At 44.6% G+C, this 19,821-nt stretch overlaps 1 protein-coding gene across 1 annotated transcript; it reads left to right on the top strand.

Moving 5' to 3' along the window:
* The first annotated feature begins 2,096 nt into the window (after positions 1 to 2,096).
* LOC123051905 (pyruvate kinase isozyme G, chloroplastic) lies at positions 2,097 to 7,045 on the top strand. Its single transcript, XM_044474902.1, has 12 exons — positions 2,097 to 2,401; positions 3,064 to 3,327; positions 3,403 to 3,568; positions 3,970 to 4,104; positions 4,188 to 4,298; positions 4,382 to 4,470; positions 5,357 to 5,419; positions 5,574 to 5,749; positions 5,899 to 6,001; positions 6,141 to 6,316; positions 6,483 to 6,591; positions 6,733 to 7,045. The coding sequence occupies exons 1-12, from the start codon at positions 2,213 to 2,215 to the stop codon at positions 6,844 to 6,846; spliced, it is 1,695 nt and encodes a 564-aa protein (XP_044330837.1). The 5' UTR covers positions 2,097 to 2,212; the 3' UTR covers positions 6,847 to 7,045.
* Positions 7,046 to 19,821: the final 12,776 nt, after the last annotated feature.

The raw sequence follows: 19,821 nt of genomic DNA, 5'->3' as shown, positions 1-19,821 counted from the left end.
TACAGTAAATTGTGGTGGCGCAGAACGATTTTGCGCCGGTAAATCAGAAGGAGAAAAATTGGCGTGCGTGTTCTCAGGCGTGAGAGGCACGCTGCCGACTTGGGCAGGCAGTTGAGATCTCACGCCGAAACTCGGGGAGCCATACGCCAGGACTCGAGAGGCTGAGATATATCCTGCTTCCTTTTTTTGTTTGAACAAAGTAGCGAGATATAGCTCGCTGGCTACGCCACACACGGTGGTGGTGATGGAGGCAGGAAAGGGAGATGGATGTTTGTCATCGTTTTCTCCGTCCACATCGCCTCGACGGGAACGTTTACTCGCATAGCCTAGCTCCGCACGCAGGGCAGGGCAGGCGCGACGAGCTCCGGCCAACTTGCCCTTGTTTTCTTTTGGAGGAAAAACTCGCTCCAGCCAGTTTGTTCTTGTCTGCATCGTCCGACACATTGCCGTCTCCGCGCGGCCCGAGAAGTCCCCAACCGCCCATCCCCCCAAACAGGATCCGCCTCGCGTGGCATATTCCTCTCCGCGCACGCGGCCGTTCTGATTGCACCGGCCAATGGGCCCGATCAGTACGCATCGGAGGACGTTGGTACGGGCTGGGTTCGGATCTGCGGACCATGCCACCTATGGGAGGACGCATATACTACAATTGTAATTATTTTTGTATTTTGCGGGGACACGCAGGTGCAATTCAACATGTGGTTGAGATGGTTAGATGGACAGTGGTATCCCAGTTCATCAGGATTCAAATCCTGGTGCTCGCATTTATCTTGTATTTATTTCAAGATTTCCGGCGATACATTTTCAGGGGGAGGAGACGTATCGACGTTGAATAACTACCTCACATACTGTAGTTAACTGTTGGAACCACTAGATAGAGAAAAAAAGAAAAAAAAAGAAAAAAACATTCAACAACAAAAAAGAGTTTAGCGATGTACTAATTAATATTAAAAATCAATAGGTCATGATAATGAAGTAATGATTTGTTTTTGGCACATGAATAATGATTTACTTTGTTGTATTGAGCGGAGGAGATTTCCTATACAGAAAAGAATCACTAACATATGCAAACTTCTAATGCAAAAGGTATATATTGAAACTTCTGAGGGATGCTGTTGCATTCTATCGCTCTAGTATTCTCCCACAAAAGGTTGAGTCGGGGTGGCATGCGCAGGTTCGGCCCTGGCGGCGCGAGCACGAGGATACAGTGTGAAAGTTTTTCTAGCTGAGCGTGGGCAGTTTTGGAGGAGGATGTACGTGGTGGAAGGAGTGGAAGGTGTGCGGCGGCGTTATATTTGGCTAATGTGTTTTCCCAATTACATGATATATGTTGTCATGATTTATTTCCTAATGAAAGTGTAATTGAGATGAAATGATTCCTATTTTAGTGTTCTGATGATTATATGTGACGTGATGCTTTGTATCCTAATGAAGGTATACTTAAGGTGCAATAATTCCTATTTAAGATATTACGGAGATGGTTAAAATTAATTAGTAAATATGTGAATTTGATGTGATACAACATTGGGACAATCTGGTCAATTGATGAATGATGGATATGTGGTTGAGATCTAATATTTCTGCCTCAACTTGTTTGTTTAATAGTAGTGGAGATGAGTCACAACTTCTTGCATTTTATGGTTCAGATTCAACGTTCAGCTCATTCAGCTTGTGAGATACAGGAATTTATGCTCGCCCTCATGAGCAGCTTTATTTTGGTCAGGCTGGTGGCCGCGCCGCTGACTGTAACCATGTTTCCTGACGAGCAATAAAATGAGCAAGGAAAAAATAACCACGTGTGAGGTGCACTTGACTTGACTTGTGTGCAATGTTGCGTGTGCGTGTACAAAATAGACGCTTGGCAACAAGCAGCCCACCATTTCGCTGCCCCCAGCGGGTCCCGCACGAAACTGGCTCGTGCCAGGCAGGCACGCTGGTCTCCGGGTCTCTTGGGCGCTGGAACCTTTTCTTGGGCGTTGGAACCGAGGCGACGAGGAGCGGAGGCGCATCGGATGGACCGCGCCGCCTGGCTCCGGGGCCTCCGGAGGCCCCCCACAACCACCACTCGGCGTATAAAGGCCCGGCCCACGGAGGGAACGGGCGGTGCTCCCCTCCTCGCAGCTCCTCCCAACATTAACCCTCCCTCTCTCCACGACCACAAACTCCTGCCTATTCCCGTCTCTAGCGCGAACCGCGGGGCGTCCTCCAAGCAATGGCGGCGGCGGCGGAGATGGTGCGCGGGTTCGCCGCGACGGCGCGCGTGGCCAGGCCGGCCGCGGCGGTGGCGGCGCCCCCGCAGCCCAGGCGGGCGGTCGCCGCGCGGGTGCTGCGGACCTCCGCCTCTGAGAAGGTGGCGGCGGATCTCTCCGTCGCCGGGACCAACGGCTCCCTCTCCGCTCTGGTGAGCGTCCGACGGCTCTCCCCGTCCCTGCTGCGCGCGTTCTTCTTGCTTCCCTAGTGCTGCTCCACCATGTGCGCCGAGTAGAGACTTGCCTTATGCTCTCGGTGTTCGATGCGGGCCGCTCGAGCCAGCGGCTGGCCTGGTCGCTCCGCGCTCTTGCAGTGTTCGGCGATTTTGATTCCGAGCACCGCGGTTGGGTTCGCCGTTTCCTGTCTTGCTGGAATTTGTTTGTTTGTGCTTATTATATAGCGTCGTCCTTGCCGCGCACTTCGTTAGTGACCGATGGTTTGATCCCGAGCGCAGTGCTTGAGACTCCGACGTGATCTGTTCCAGCTTGCGATAGCCTCGCCCCGTCACCCGTATAGGGCTTTTGATCTGCTCATCTCTACCACATTACATTCGGGGAACTGCAAGCTCCTTTTATATTGCTCTGATCTTACTACAAAAAAAAAAACGGTCCGAACTTGAAAAATGGCTGGCTGATGATTATTGGAGGCAATTCATCCTCTATGGCAGCTCTTGAGCAATTTCTGGATTGTTTAGCTAACAACCCATTTGTTTCCCTGCTACTTTTGCTTTGCAATATGCTAAACGCGATGAGAGATTTAGCCATTCCAAACACGTGGTTCATTCGGTGACTGATTTATCTTGTTTGCATGCAGAGCAATACTGATGTCAGTACTGACGCCACCTCACAAGCAGTGGATGTGAGTCCCCGGAGGAAGACAAAGATAGTCTGCACCATAGGCCCCTCGACCAACACTCGTGAGATGATATGGAAGCTTGCAGAGACTGGAATGAATGTTGCGCGTATGAATATGTCCCATGGTGACCACCAGTCACACCAAAAAGTGATTGATTTGGTCAAGGAGTACAACGCAGAGAACACTGATGGCAACACTATTGCTATTATGCTGGACACAAAGGTATGTCACGACTGAATTCATTAAATTAAATGCATCAATCAAATGCGGCAAGATGATTAAGGTTCAGCGATGCAGGGTCCGGAAGTGCGAAGTGGGGATCTTCCTGAGCCAATCATGCTTGCAGAAGGTCAAGAGTTCAATTTCACGATTAAAAGAGGGGTGAGCACCGAAGACACTGTCAGTGTGAATTACGATGACTTCATAAGCGATGTTGAAGCTGGTGACATACTGTTGGTGGATGGTGAGGACTGGCCTGTCACCATTTAGCTAATAATTTCATGTCGATGATTAAATTCTCTTTAAAGCAAGTGCATGCCCTCATATTTTCTCTACAACTGTTCCTGGTTAAAACTCCAATCCCGCTATTTCATAATATTAGCAGTTTTTTAGGTTTTGAGCATCAATATAGAAATAATTATCGGCATAGGGAGCAACATATTCTTTTAGAAAATTATGGTCAATGTGTTGCTTTGTAGAGTGTGGTTGTGTCTTAGACTACTCATATTGTGAATGAGAGGGAGTTTTACTGTTCATTCTATCAGATTATTTGGCTGTCCTTCAAAATCAAATTGTCTTGTTTGCAGGTAAACAATACAGAACGTTGGAGTTACTAATCCTTCATTGCATTGTTTGTGTTAACAGGAGGAATGATGTCGCTTGCTGTGAAGTTGAAAACAGCTGACACAGTCAAGTGTGTAGTAGTCGATGGTGGGGAGTTGAAATCAAGGCGCCACCTTAATGTGCGCGGAAAGAGCGCAACTCTGCCATCTATAACAGGTTAATTGGTTTCTTCCTTAACATTTTCAATTGTCTCAGAGGTGTGCACAGAATCCTGACATGACATGCTTCTGCCCCAACAGAGAAGGATTGGGAAGATATCAAGTTTGGTGTCGAAAATGGTGTTGATTTCTATGCTGTTTCGTTTGTGAAGGATGCCAAAGTTATTCATGAACTCAAGGCTTACCTGAAAAGTAATGTTCTCTATCATCTTTGGAAGTCCTGGATATCTATATTGGGAGCTTACTCAATATTTTCTTTGCTCTTTCATACCCAGGTGCTAATGCGGATATACATGTTATTCCAAAAATTGAGAGTGCTGATTCAATCCCAAACCTCCAGTCCATTATTGCTGCTTCAGATGGGGTAAGGCCTTGAATGTATCAGTTCATTCATGTCGAAACAAAGAGCAACTCCTTCCCACATGTAAATTTCCTTAGATAGCTGTCATGAGTGATCATGTTTATTGAAACTTCAAACACATAATTCTTATATGGCGTATGAATTCCATTGGTCTATTTAAGTCTAGATTTATCCTGCACATGCTGCATGCAGGTCTTATGTTTGAGATAACGAAAAAATATATATTTTGCAACCTTAGTGGACTAATTTATCATTGTTACAAATATCGGCTGATTTAACTGCAGTTAACTGCTGTTCGACCCCCCTCCGATACGAGAAAGGCCTATTCGGCCCAGTTAATCGGTCTGACAAGCTGATTTATCGGTTGTCAGGCTGAATTATTGGCTGTGCCGATTAACTGAGATATTTTGGCCCAGAACTACTCTCCTATGCCAAGAACAGAAGCACAACTCGTGTTGTTCTGTAAATGCTGATGTACTGCTGCTGCTGTGCTGTTCTCTTATGTTTCTAGATAGTACTGTTACTGTGCTGCTCTCATTTGATGTTATATAGTGACGTACAATTACTGCTGCTGTGTTGTTGTTGTTTCTGCTCTTCTATGTTGATCTATATATCATCAGAACATCAAAGGTAACACTCTTCCTTGTTGCTATGTAGCCTAGGATTGCATATTTAGACATTCAGTACAATGTATGTTGCTATGTAGCCTCGGATATATAGATATGGCCCTAGTTAACCTACCGATAAATGGGTTACCGATATATTCAGTTAAATGGACGATTCACCGGTCAATCCCTTATCAGCCCCGACTGATATGGTACCAGTTACCGATATCCTGAACAGTGTAATTTATTACTGCTAAATACTGAACTTCTTGAAATGTTCATAGGCAATGGTGGCTCGTGGAGATCTTGGTGCTGAACTTCCAATTGAGGAAGTTCCTTTACTACAGGTGAGACTAAAAAAAACCACTGCATTTATCAGAGCATGTCTATATAAATTTTGGAGTAAAGAAAAAGATTCATCCTTCTGTACTTTTTCTTAATATACCTAAAATGCAACGAAGCATCAGTTGCATTTAAACTGCAACTATTTTACCTTTACAGGAGGAGATTATCAGAACATGCCGAAGCATGCAGAAACCAGTAATTGTTGCAACAAATATGTTAGAAAGCATGATAGATCATCCAACTCCAACAAGGGCTGAAGTCTCTGATATAGCCATTGCTGTTCGGGAAGCTGCTGATGCCATTATGCTATCTGGTGAAACTGCCCACGGGAAGTAAGTTTTAACCTGTCATAGCTTTTAAATCCCTTTTATTTATTGTGTATATCAATTAAGCAATCACAGAGGCATTTCTAGAGGGTACAGATCTACATTGGTCTATAACATTGCATTGGACTTACATCTGTGCTTTTTCATGTGCTTAGGTACCCATTGAAGGCAGTAAAGGTGATGCACACTGTGGCACTTAGAACAGAATCCAGCCTATACGACCCAGCTAAAGCTCCCAGTCTTGTTGCACGTCCAAAGGTATGATCGCTTTTTTCCAGCTGCTGCACTTTCAACCCACTATGCGGTGCCTTCTGCTCTATTTGATGTTTACTACTTAGACTCTAACCATCTTATACCTTTTGTTTTAACCCATGTTTTCCCATGATTATTCTTGTAGGCGCTGCTCAACGATGACTTCTGCAAAAGCCAATTAAGTAAAATGTTCGGATCTCATGCTACAATGATGGCGAACACCCTTCGTACACCGATCATTGTGTTTACACGTGTGGGCTCCATGGCTGTCCTTCTGAGCCACTACCGTCCCTCGTCCACCGTATATGCATTCACTAATGAGTATGTTCTTTTGTGGTTTTTAACCATGCTGCTTTCCTCTTGTGAAATCTACTATGGGAGTGGGTTTTGCATTGATCTGTGATACCTAGCATCCACTCAAATAAATGATCAGAATGGGAAATAGATGCTCTGGAGTATTGATGATGTCATTCCACTGTTGTTGCAGAGTACGAGTGAAGCAACGGCTGGCACTCTATCAGGGCGTGGTTCCTATTCTCATGGAGTTCTCAGATGACGCGGAAGAGACTTTCTCAAGAGCAATTACCAGCTTGCTGGTAAGTCCATGTGCTTCACAAAGTCAAACCTTTTATCATCATTCTGACAATATAAACATGCTGGTTTGTCATGAAGTTTCGCTCCCCAAAGTCCCCAAGTTTCTTTCTGATCAATCATGGGTTTCTTGGACATTTTGACAGGATGCGAAATACATGAATGAAGGGGACTATGTCACCCTGGTTCAGAGCGGGTCGCAGTCGATCTGGAGAGAGGAATCTACCCACCACATACAAGTGAGGAAAGTCCAATGCTGATGCAGAACATGCACGCCGGTTTATCACGAGAGGAAAGTTTTGATGACGCATCCAAGCATGTTACTATTCTACTGTGTCGTGTTATGACTACATCCGAGTAATTCTTTTATGGAGAACGTTGCTATGTCGGAGCTGTAGCTCACGCTGAATTTACTTGTAAACACTGAATTTTTTAATGCAATATTCATTCTTATTGGCATGGTTTGACATTGGGCATGTCTTGTGATTTTTGGCGTTAGCAGTTGAAAAGAAGGCAACAAAGTAGTAGATTTGGACTATCAAGATACTACTAGTGACATGTGTTTTGTTTTTTCTTGCTGCATGGATTCAGCTTAAGGTTCATTTGGAGTTGGCTTCTCACCGAGACAAATGCCCATTGTTGGAACCAGTTATCATTGGGCGGACTATCATGATGCTAATTGAAATAATGTTGTTGTGTAGTAAATGCTTTGTGTTCTTGTGCAATTTAGTACTCCCTCTGTCTAGGTTTGTAAGTCATCTTACGAAAATCAAATAGTCCCAAAACACATAGGCATGGTGCATTAACTCTCATGTTGTTTTTTGTTTTTTGACATAAATAAAGGAATCAACCAATAAGAGATATGAGGCGTGTATGCTTTTAATGACTTCAGACTACCAAATATGACATGTAGTGATCAGTTTGTTGCATGCAATGGTATTAATTAGCAAATAAACATTAAGTTTTTTCATTTCTCTCTCCACCTTGGTTGCGGTGCACAACCTAAGGTGGTGTTTGGTTCTCTAGTCCTAGGACTTTTTCTAGTCCCAATTAAAAAGTCCCTCCCTGTTTGTTTTTCAAGACTAAAAAGTCTCTATTCCCTTCCTAGAGGTTATTAAATAACCATGTTGCCCTTAGTATATAGAAAAATAACAATCAAACAACACCATGGGGTGGCGGGCCAATGGGTGCATGGAGGGGCATTGTTGGAAAAGTCTCAAAAAGTCCCAAAAAGACTCCTTAAGAGTCTTCTTCATTTAGTCTCAAATACCTAGTTTAGTCCCTAAAAAGTCCCTCCCGTTTGGTAAAAAAGTCTCTAAGGGGGACTTTTTCTAGTCCGTACACAAAAAAGCCCCTGGAAACAAACACCCCCTTAGACTAGTCACAATGGGTAGTAACATAGAGTAGGAGAAGTGCATGGATGAATCCGGGTACATATGAACCCACTTTGAAATACACATTTCTAAATTCTAAAAAAATCTGAAAAAAAAATTGCACGGGTACGTCTCCATGTTCTATGTGCGTGCATAAAGTTTCACAAAAAAATAACTTTTTTGTGGCCTGTGCAAAAAGACAAAAAATTATGTCGTGAAACACTATTTAGAAGCACCGAAATTTGTCTTTTTTGCGAAGGCAAAACAAAAAGACATTTTTTCATAAAACTGCCGCGTACACACATTTGCGAACATGTATGCGTGATATTTTCTTTTGATTTTTTGACATTTTAAAACGTGCTTAAAATGCATTTTATGAAAAGTGGGTGCATATGCCCATGGGTTCAGATGGTGCCCTCTCCATAGAGTAGTAACTATAGTGGGGAGTAACATATGTATGATAACATGCAACACTTTATTTATTAGCCTATAGACTCATCTTGCCTTGATGTGTGATGTTACTCATACTAGTAGTAACTAGCTATGTTACCATATGCCTCTCTTTCTTTATTTATTGCTTGTCACATCATTTATTTTATCTAGATATGTGTGATGTTACTACCTATGTTACTTCCATTGTGGGTAGTCTTATTCACCTAGACGGAGGAAGTATTAAAATGGGTCGGACCATGTTGCCCAATAGGGCATGAGGCCACTCAGTATTGGACCATTTGGTCGGCTCCATGTCCGAGGGGCTGGCTAGGAACCTTATGCCTTTAGGGGTATTGTGATTCTTAGATAGAAGTTCAGTCCTAAATTAGCCAAAACCTAGGGGTCTTGAATCTCCACTTGAAGATTTTGTGAGCCAACCCATTCCCATCCGAAGTGCTGGGTGTGCGTGTTCGGAAATGACCTTTAATTACTTCCCTAGTCAGGTTTATTAGCTCTATTCATATTTTGAGTCAAAATTTAATCATGCATCTAATGTAATACACATAACTTTTAATTTGCAAGTACACTCTCAGCGTGTTTGGTTGTTTAAGGGAAAACAAATAGGAATTTATAAGAGGCAGTTAGTTGAGGGAATTTTGACTTGGGAAGTGGTTTATTAGTCCCATGCCCATGTTTGGTATGGGTGGAGTGAATTGCAAGAAACCACCACATTTGGGGCTTATCTTGCAGAAAACAACGTGGTCGCTAATCATTTGCAAAAGCCACCGCGGATTCAGTAACAATTTTGCAGATTGCACTAAACATGTCATTTGGCTCGGTTGAGGGCGTTTCCGACATGTGGGGCCCAATATGCGTGACTGTTGGAAATATGCCCTAGAGGCAATAATAAAAGCATTATTATTATATTTCCTTGTTCATGATAATTGTCTTTATTCATGCTATAATTGTGTTATCCGGAAATCGTAATACATGTGTGAATAATAGACACCAACATGTCCCTAGTAAGCCTCTAGGCGACTAGCTCGTTGATCAACAGATAGTCATGGTTTCCTGACTATGGACATTGGATGTCATTGATAACGAGATCACATCATTAGGAGAATCATGTGATGGAGAAGACCCAATCCTAAACATAGCATAAGATCGTATAGTTCGTTTGCTAGAGTTTTTCCAATGTCAAGTATCTTTCCTTAGACCATGAGATCGTGTAACTCCCGGATACCGTAGGAGTGCTTTGGGTGTACCAAACATCACAATGTAACTGGGTGACTATAAAGGTATACTACGGGTATCTCCGAAAGTGTCTGTTGGGTTGACACGGATCAAGACTGGGATTTGTCACTCCGTATGACGGAGAGGTATCACTGGGCCCACTCGGTAATACATCATCATTATGAGCTCAAAGTGACCAAGTGTCTGGTCACAGGATCATGCATTACGGTACGAGTAAAGTGACTTGCCGGTAACGAGATTGAACAAGGTATTGGGATACCGACGATCGAATCTCGGGCAAGTAGCATACCGATTGACAAAGGGAATTGTATACGGGGTTGCTTGAATCCTCGACATCGTGGTTCATCTGATGAGATCATCGAGGAGCATGTGGGAGCCAACATGGGTATCCAGATCCCGCTGTTGGTTATTGACCGGAGAGCGATCTCGGTCATGTCTACATGTCTCCCGAACCCGTAGGGTCTACACACTTAAGGTTCGGTGACGCTAGGGTTGTAGGGATATGTATATGCAGTAACCCGAATGTTGTTTGGAGTCCCGGATGAGATCCCGGACGTCACGAGGAGTTCCGGAATGGTCCAGAGGTAAAGAATTATATATAGGAAGTGCTATTTCGGCCGTCGGGACAAGTTTCGGGGTCACCGGTATTGTACCGGGACCACCGGAAGGGTCCCGGGGGTCCACCGGGTGGGGCCACCTGCCCCGGGGGCCACATGGGCTGTAGGGGTGTGCGCCTTGGCCTATATGGGCCAAGGGCACCAGCCCCAAGAGGCCCATGCGCCAGGAGATCAAGAAAGGAAGAGTCCTAAAGGGGGAAGGCACCTCCTAGGTGCCTTGGGGAGGAGGGATTCCTCCCTTGGCCGCCGCCCCCCTAGGAGATTGCATCTCCTAGGGCCGGCGCCCCCTAGGCTCCCTATATATAGTGGGGGAAGGAGGGCCTCTCACACCACTCCTTTGGTGCCTCCCTCTCCCTCTCCAACACATCCTCCTCCTCCATAGAGCTTGGCGAAGCCCTGCCGGAGTACTGCGGCTCCATCACCACCACGCCGTCGTGCTGCTGCTAGGAGCCATCTTCCTCAACCTCTTCTCCCCCTTGCTGGATCAAGAAGGAGGATACGTTACGCTGACCGTACGTGTGTTGAACGCGGAGGTGCCGTCCGTTCGGCGCTAGGATCTCCGGTGATTTGGATCACGTCGAGTACGCCTTCCTCATTCCCGTTCTTTGAACGCTTCCGCGCGTGATCTACAAAGGTATGTAGATGCAATCCGATCACTCGTTGCTAGATGAACTCCTAGATGGATCTTGGTGAAACCGTAGGAAATTTTTTGTTTTCTGCAACGTTCCCCAACAGTGACATGGCGTAACGGACGCGTTGACGATGCCATTTGAGCGTACATCTTGTCGAGCCGGACCGACCGACCGACGGCGCCCGACCAGTCCAGATCTGCTCCGTCCTCTCCCTCCAGCTCCAATCCATGGCGATGACGAAACCTAGTGGCGTGGACGGCGGCGGGGGAGTTGTTGCCAGTGGGGATGCTCCGGGCGGTGGTGCTGGAGATCCACCGGAGTTCTGCGGGAGCTCCAATCCGTCGAGCGCGCTACCTCTTCCCCAACAGCCGTTGCCGCCGAAGTCGTTGGAATACGCGGCGGCTACTGCGTTCTCCCAGGCGGTGAAGGCCAATCCGATGGGCAGCCACCATTTTGCCTCCTCCTTCGGCGGTGTGGAGTAAGTCATCCTTCTCCTCCTTTGTCATTTCCCTGATTGGTATTCTAGGGTTAGGGTTGTAGTGTTAGGGTTCTATGGTTGGTGTTCTTGGGTAGTTGTAGTACGGCTAAGGTTGTAGTGTTAGGGTTCTAGCATTAGGGTTTAGTGTTAGCTGTTAACTGAATTTTCAGTAAACTGTTAACTGTGTACTGAATTTATTGAACAATGTATATTGTTAACTGAATTTTATGAAGACTGTTAAGTGGATTTTAACACTGTTAACTGAATTTCTGTTGCCAACAATTTTAACTCTGTTAACTGGATATTGTGAACACTGTTAACTGTTAACTGAATTTATTGATAACTGTATGCTGTTAACTGAATTTTGTTTACACTGTTAACTGGATTTTAACACTCTAAACTGAATTTCTGTTGCCACCAATGAGACCTCTTAACAATAATTGTGAACACTGTTAAATGCATTTTATCTGAATTTGTAGCTTGGATGATGAAGAATGGGAAGTGAGGTTCCATTTCCTAGACAGAGATAACTTGGAAAGAACAATCTGTTTATCAGACATAACCTTCTGGAATCTCATTGCCCTAATAGAGGTAGAAGGCTATAGTTCAAGGGATTTTATGTATTATGTTAGAGATCCAGGAGCTGGGGTGTCAGGAATGGAAGAATTAACTGATGATGACAAGGTGGAAGAAATGTTGGATCACATAGCTAGTAAAGGAAAGAATGTTGTTAACATTACAGTTATGAGAAGTGATGCACCTAGACCAGTTGATTTGAACATTGGTCATGCTTATGAAGAGCAGGTTCCTTTGTCAGAAATAGGTGTACCAGTTGTCTATGAGGTAGACAATTCAAGAGTTCTTTTCCCCAGTCCAGTGAAACCCCAACCACAGCCAGTCTAAGTAATGAACACACAGGAGAGCTCTTGTTTGTTGAAGCAAAAGGGACCAAGTGAACCTGAGTTTGCTTTGGACAATGGTAATGAGAGGCATGAGTATTTCATGGAGACAGAGCAAGAGCAAGAGCACATTGAGCAGATGATGGAGCAGAAAAGAAATGAAGAAATTCAGAGGTACAGGAGTAATATGATACAAAGAGAGAAGTACAAGGCAACAAAAAGAAAACTCCCACAGCTGCTTAATGAGGAGTTCACTGTTAGTGAAAGTGAGGATGAAGATCTTGAAGATGAGGACATATTGGCTAGGTTGGAGGCAATGAAGAGGCATAGGGATGATCCACTACATCACTTTGAAGGAGACGCTGATGTAGAAGAGCTATATGGGCCAGATAAGGAGGAGGAGAATGAAGGAAGAGATGAAGAGGAAGGACAAGAGGAGCCACTAGATGAGGGCTTGAGAGGAGGAAGCAGTGTAGGAGGAAGCAGCAACACAGGAGGAAGTAAGAGGAGGGGGAAGGGGCCAACAACAAGATCCCATGCAAGTTTGGATCAAATCATAGAGCAAGACTGGGCACCTTCATCTGATGAGGAGAGCAACCCAGGTGACTTAAGTCAGGAAGAGAATGATTGTGCTCAGCTTCCACCATTTAAGCTACCAAATGGTAGGAAGAGTAGGGCCAAAAAGAATAAAGTTAGGGTTTGGTATGATGAGGAGAGGGAAAACCCACAAGAACAATTTGTCAAGGAACTTTGTTTCCTAGATGTCTAGCAGTTCAGGAGGGCACTCCTTACATTTCACATCTCACAAAACAGGAACTACTCATTTCATAGGAATTGCTCAGATAGAGTTATTGTAGTTTGCAGTACAGATGACTGTCCTTTTTTCATTGCTGCTTCCAAAATTGCACATGAGAAGACATTTTGCATGAAGAAAATGAACTTGTACCACAACTGTCCTGCTGTTGGAGAGAGCACCAAAGTCACTGCAAGATGGTTGGCACATGAGTGTGAGCAACAGTTAAGGTCTGACATAAACACACCAGTCCAGGCAATAATTGACAATTTGAAGAAAAAATATGGAATTGAAGTGTCCATTCACATGGCCTACAGGGCAAGGAAAGTAGCTAAGGAAGTTGTCCAAGGAGATCAGAGGGCACAATACACTAGGATAAGGGATTACCTCCAAGTTGTGCTGGATACCAATCCTGGAAGTAGATGCATTGTGACAACAAAGCATTTAAAGCTTCATCCTAGCAAAAACCCTAGATTTCATGGCTTGTTCATGTGCCTCAATGCTTGCAAAGAGGGATTCCTAAATGGTTGCAGACCCTTCATAGGTACTTGCATAATTATTTTCCCAACATATTTGCCATTGCTTTTGTTTATGTTTGGTGCTAATGTGTTATGTTTGGTTGTAGGTGTTGATGGTTTCTTTGTTAAGTTGACAACAGGGCAACAAATATTGGCTGCAACTGGAAGAGATGGTAACAACAACATCTTTCCCATTGCATTTGCTATTGTTGACAAGGAGGACACTGCCAGCTGGTCCTGGTTTCTAACCCAGCTCAAGTATGCTCTTGGTGGTGAGTCAGGAAAGTATGGCAAGTACACTATCATATCTGATAGACAAAAGGTACCTCATACATCATAATTCTTATTTTTACTGAAGTTTTACCATGCTTAGTACTGTCAAATAGTGTGTTGTTATACTATATTTTGAACACTAGTAATTTAAACAGGGCCTTCTTAAAGCCATAAACAATGTCTTCCCAAATTGCCCTCAAAGATACTGCCTTAGACATATTTATCAGAACTTTCAAACAGCTGGCTTTAGAGGTGAAGAGTTAAAGAAGTATATGGATTAGGCTAGTTATTCATATATCGAGCATGGTTTTGAACAAGCAATGGAAGGTATGAAAAGAGAGTGTGAGGCAGCTTGGAAATGGCTTAGAAAGATACCCAAGCATACATGGGCTAGACATGCCATGGACAAGAATTGTAAAACTGTTTTGGTTGTTAACAGTATTAGTGAAGTGTTCAACAAAATGATACTTGATGTGAGAGGGAAACCAATTAAAACCATGGTTGATGGCATCAGAACAAAATTGCTAGTTAAGTTCAATGCCAATAGGACCAAGACTGAGACAGCCAAGTGGTAGATATGCCCAACATATGCTGAGAAGTTAGAAGAAGCAAAACACCATGCTAGATATTGTCAGTCAATCAAAGGAGGACCTGATCTATACCAGGTTAGCAGTGGAGAAAGCACATATGCAGTAAATCTGCAAGTGCACACATGTGGGTGTAGCAAATGGGACATGACTGGTGTTCCTTGCAAGCATGGTGTTTCTGCAATTAACAAGGCAAAACTTCATCTAGAAGATTTTGTTAGTGATTTCTTCAAGAAACCAATGTACCAAGCAGCCTACAATCCAACTGTATCCTGTGCCTGGGCCTGATCTATGGCCAAATACTGGGACCCCTAACATAGAGCCACCAGTTTTCAGAGACAAGCCAGGAAAGAAGCAGACTAAGAGGAGAAAGAATCAGTTTGAGAAGCCAGCTCCCAAAGATACTTCAAGGATGGCAACAATAACCTGCAGCAATTGCAACTTGACAGGGCATAGGTACACTAGCTGCCACAAAAATCTGAAGCCAGCCCTAGCAATGAGAAGGAACCAACACCAGGTTAAATCTTGTTTATATATGTTGTCACTGCAGGTTAAATCTTGTGTATATTTAATACTATGTTCTAATCTGTCTATATGTTCTCACTGCAGGAAAACAGGAGAGTTGATGCACCAATGGCAGCTCCATCTGCTCCACCAGCAGCAAGGGCAAGAGCTCCTGCTGCAACCAGTGCAACACCAAGGACAACTCCACCAGTAGCAAGGGCAAGAGCTCCAGCTGCAGCTAGGACTGCAACTAGGGCTGTACCTAGGGCATCTCCTTCTGCTCCTGCTCCAACAAGGCCAAGTTCATCTTCTGCTGCTGCTGATAGGCCTAGTTCATCTTCTGCTACTGCTGCTAGGTCAAGGGGAAAGAAAACATTCATACCACCAAGACTGTCAGGTACTGGAAGAGTGAGAAAGCCATCATGCAAGATGTCTGAATGGTTCAATTGTTCTCAAGGCAGCAAGAAGTGATGTAATGTTGAAACATGTTTAATTCAGCCTTTTTGGCTAGTTTGTGATGAAGAGTATTAAGAATTTCATGTTGAAACCAGTTAGTTCAAGTCCAAGTGATGGACTATGTAATGTACCTAATGGTTGTGATGCACTATGATACTCTGGTTATGATGATGTGATGATGAACTTATTAGTTATGATGTTTTGCAACAAGTTTTCATTCTGTTGTTGTGATGATGAGCATAGTTTCATTGCTGATATGATGATGATCTTAGTTTTCATGCTGTTGATATGATGTGTTATGATGTGTTGCAACAAGTTGGGTGCCTCGGCGTCGGCGTCGACAAAACCCAAAATGTCTCCACTTGGGCATTTAGGGTGCCTCGGCATCGACAAAACCTAAAATGTCTCCACTTGGGCATTTAGGGTGCCTCGGCGTCGACAAAACCCAAAATGTCTCCACTTGGGCATTTAGGGTGCCTCGGCGTCGACAAAACCCAAAATGTCACCACTTGGGCATTTAGGGTGCCTCAGCATCGACAAAACCTAAAATGTCTCCACTTGGGCATTTAGGGTGCCTCGGCGTCGACAAAACCCAAAATGTCTCCACTTGGGCATTTAGGGTGCCTCGGCGTCGACAAAACCCAAAATGTCGCCACTTGGGCATTTAGGGTTCCTCGGCATCGACAAAACCTAAAATGTCTCCACTAGGGCATTTAGGGTGCCTCGGAGTCGAAAAAACCCTAAGAAGTTACTGATATATTAATTTTGTAAATCCAAAAAAATTGCACAAAAATAAAAACCCTAAGAAGTTACTGACATATTAATTTTGTAAATCCAAAAAAAATTGCACAAAAATAGTTTGGCCTGGGGATCGAACCCAGGACCAATGGGTAGTAACCAATGGTTCAATACCAATAGGACAGTGCTAGTGATGTTGTTTTAATAGCATCCGCAATTTTACTTATATTTAGTTAGGCACGCACTATGTTGAGAGTGCATTGAGGCCGCCAGCGTGGTGAACGTTCGTTTAGTATAACTAGTCGTTTCGGTTTCTACCTTTAATATGTGTCCACCTACCGCTCTCTTCGATTACTCGCCCACTCGCCGCCCGCACCGCCCACTCCTCTTCCCCCTCTCTCCCGTCGAAACCACCGCCGAGAGCCACCCCCACTGCCGTCGGCATGGACTGGCAGCTGGCCATCGAAGAGCTCGCTGGCAACAACCGCAAGCTGCGCGCGTAGTACAGGAAGATCGCGCTCTGGTTCCCCAGCACGGCGATGTTGAGGAACCATGCCCGCGGCCTGGTGAAGGTGATGACACCTGCCGAAAGGTAGCGTGCATTCCCTGCCGGCTGCACCGTCCCGCCGGCGACCATTCTCCTGTGGGCGATGCGCGAGGTGCAGCGCTCCCCCGACCCCAGGCAGCGTGCCCGTTGGTGGATGTACCGCTCATCCACCACGCCACCGACCGCCGCAGATGACATCATCGACGCCGTCCTCGCTCTCCCAGCCCCATCAACAACGCCTACTGGGAAAGGCGCAATCCATGGGTGCTCTGGCCAGACGACGACTTCGACGTCGAGTCCGAGTCCTCTGACGACTACGACTCTGACGAATCTGACGGCTACTCCTCTAACGACGAGGTGGACGAGGTCGTCATACTCTCCTCCGACTCCTCCTCCGACGAGCCTGATGTGCAGCTCCTGGCGCCCGTCCTCCACGCCGTCGAGGGGCAGAAGAATAGCCCAATTGATGTGGATAAGCTGTCGGAGGTCGCCGACAACCCAGAGCTCGTCGTCGTGAAGCAAGAAGAGGAGGGCGGCGATGAAGATGTGGTGGAGCCAGCGCCAGCCAAGAAGATGAGGGCGGTGGTGAACAACAATGACGTGCGGCACTCCCTACACCTGAAGATGCTGAAGAAGGAGAAGTGACATGCTGTCTTTAGTTTCGTCAGAAGAAGAAAAAGTTCAGTTTCGTCAGTATGTTAGTTTGCCAGTTCTATCTATGTCAGTTGTATCTATGCAGCTACTATCTAATTAGTATGCCACTATCTATGTAAGACTATCTATGCAGCTACTATCTATGTTAGTATGCCACTATCTATGTCAGACTATCTATGCAGCTATTATCTATGTTAGTATGCCACTATCTATGTCAGACTATCTATGCACTATGAACTTGCTATCTATGTTCACTATCTACTTGCTATAATCCAAGCTGTTAATTCATCACAAACTGAACTTAATAAAAGCTGATAATTCATCACAAACATAGTACTCTCACAAACAACATACAATCCAAGGTTCATTGCTACAGACATAATAGAGTTCACCACAATAAAGCTTAACACATTACAAGCTTTCCTGCATAGCTACTACAAAAGACATCATTGACACACATGGTCAGACAGCAACACAAATTAGTCCTCATCACAAATAGCCTTAATCTGGTGAAGCTTCCTCTTGTTGCTATCACCTGCTGTCTTGAGATCAACAATGCAGGAAGCAAGAGTACTCTTCTCCATGGTCAACTTCTCCTTCACTTTCATCAGCTCAGCAATGCAACAATCCAGCTTATCCTTCTCTTTCTTCAGGTCATCCTTCTCTTTCTTCAGGTCAGCATAGCAAATCTCCAAAGTCCTCTTATCAGAGCTCAACTTTTCCTTCTCCTTAAGATGGTTGAACTTCAAATTCCTAATGACAGTGGCTTGAGCTACATGAATTTGCTTTAACTGGTCAACAATAGCCTTTAATTTTTTTATCTCAGCATCCTTTGTCATGCTGCTTTCCACACTAACTGAAATGTTGTCAGCATCATTCTTCTGGTTTATCTCAGGCTGACTATCCTTATAATCCAAGAGGTTGTTCACATCTTCAACAAGCTTCTCATATGTCTCCTGCAACTCTTTTTTCTGCTGTGTGAGATTGTGTACAGTGCTTGCATGCTCCAGGCATGCCATCCTGTTTTCATGCTGGCTATACTCATACATAAGCCAGAGCTTATGAATAGCATTCTGTAGATGCTCTGGCCAATTCTCATCTACCCACTGCACTAATCCACAATTTGCAACACCCTACAATAGAAAAAATCAGTTCAAAAATACAGACATTACTTACAGATTCAGTTAAATAGCTGATTCTGTTAATGTACCAGAATCACATTCATTTAATGATGAATAATTATGAAAACTACAACTAAGAACACTACCTATGAATCCTAGAACTAAATTCAGTAACTATAAACCCTAGAACATGAGCAGTAACTATGAACCCTAGAACATGAACAGTAACTATGAACCCTAGAACAGGAACAATTAATACAAACCCTAGAACAAGAATTGAAATGCTGCAAACACAACTTAAAACTTACTTTAGTGGCACAAGCAATGAACCTCCTACTAGTGCTTATCCCCTCAAATGCAACATACTTCCTCCCTGGATTCCCATGCTCACAAATCACATTCAAGTCGTCAGCAAGACCCTCGAACGACGGCTCATCAATTGTAGCTGGGATCTGAGAAATCCAACAAAAACGTGTTCAAATCGAGCAAATGTTCAACCCTACAAACCCTAGAACAGAAATGAGGAATAGAATGTTCTGACCTTGACAGGGGAGTCGTCGGAGGAGATGTACTGCGCGGCGGAGCCGTCTGTGCTCTTACTGTCGCTCCAGGACACCATGGCGGCCGGCGGCCGGCGGTGACCGAAGAGGAGAGGAGCAAATGGGAGGGGAGCGAGCGAGTGTGGGATCAGAGAGAGCGAGCGTGAGAGCAGAGAAATCGAGCGAGATGTGGTCGGGCGCGGGCGGTCTGTCTCTGGCGACCCGACCGCGTCTATCTTAAGCAAACGGCGCCGTCAGCGCGTCCGTTACACCATGTCACACATATTGGGCCCCACATGTCGGAAACGCCCTCAACCGAGCCAAATGACATGTTCAGTGCAATCTGCAAAACTGTTACTGAATCCGCGGTGGCTTTTGCAAATGATTCGCGGCCACATTGTTTTCTGCAAGATAAGCCCCAAATGTGGTGGTTTCTTGCAATTCACTCGTATGGGTGAGGATATTTTTGAAAGAAATATGCCCTAGAGTCAATAATAAAGTTATTATTTATTTCCTTATTTCACGATAAATGTTTATTATTCATGCTAGAATTGTATTAACCGGAAACATAATACATGTGTGAATACATAGACAAACAGAGTATCACTAGTATGCCTCTACTTGACTAGCTCGTTAATCAAATATGGTTATGTTTCCTAACCATGGACAAGGAGTTGTTATTTGATTAACGGGATCACATCATTAGGAGAATGATGTGATTGACATGACCCATTCCATCAGCTTAGCACCCGATCGTTTAGTATGTTGCTATTGCTTTCTTCATGACTTATACATGTTCCTATGACTATGAGATTATGCA

Source organism: Triticum aestivum, chromosome 1A, assembly GCF_018294505.1.
Source record: "Triticum aestivum cultivar Chinese Spring chromosome 1A, IWGSC CS RefSeq v2.1, whole genome shotgun sequence".
NCBI lineage: Eukaryota > Viridiplantae > Streptophyta > Magnoliopsida > Poales > Poaceae > Triticum > Triticum aestivum.
This window is presented reverse-complemented; position numbering and strand designations above follow the sequence as displayed.

What these genes read in the sequence shown, in the direction of transcription:
- LOC123051905 (XM_044474902.1), top strand. Translation starts at nt 2,213, where the DNA reads ATGGCGGCGGCGGCGGAGATGGTGCGCGGGTTCGCCGCGACGGCGCGC. An exon ending in TGACATACTGTTGGTGGATG is followed by an intron (nt 3,569 to 3,969) that starts GTGAGGACTGGC and finishes TTGTGTTAACAG; the next exon opens with GAGGAATGATGTCGCTTGCT. An exon ending in GTATATGCATTCACTAATGA is followed by an intron (nt 6,317 to 6,482) that starts GTATGTTCTTTT and finishes CTGTTGTTGCAG; the next exon opens with AGTACGAGTGAAGCAACGGC.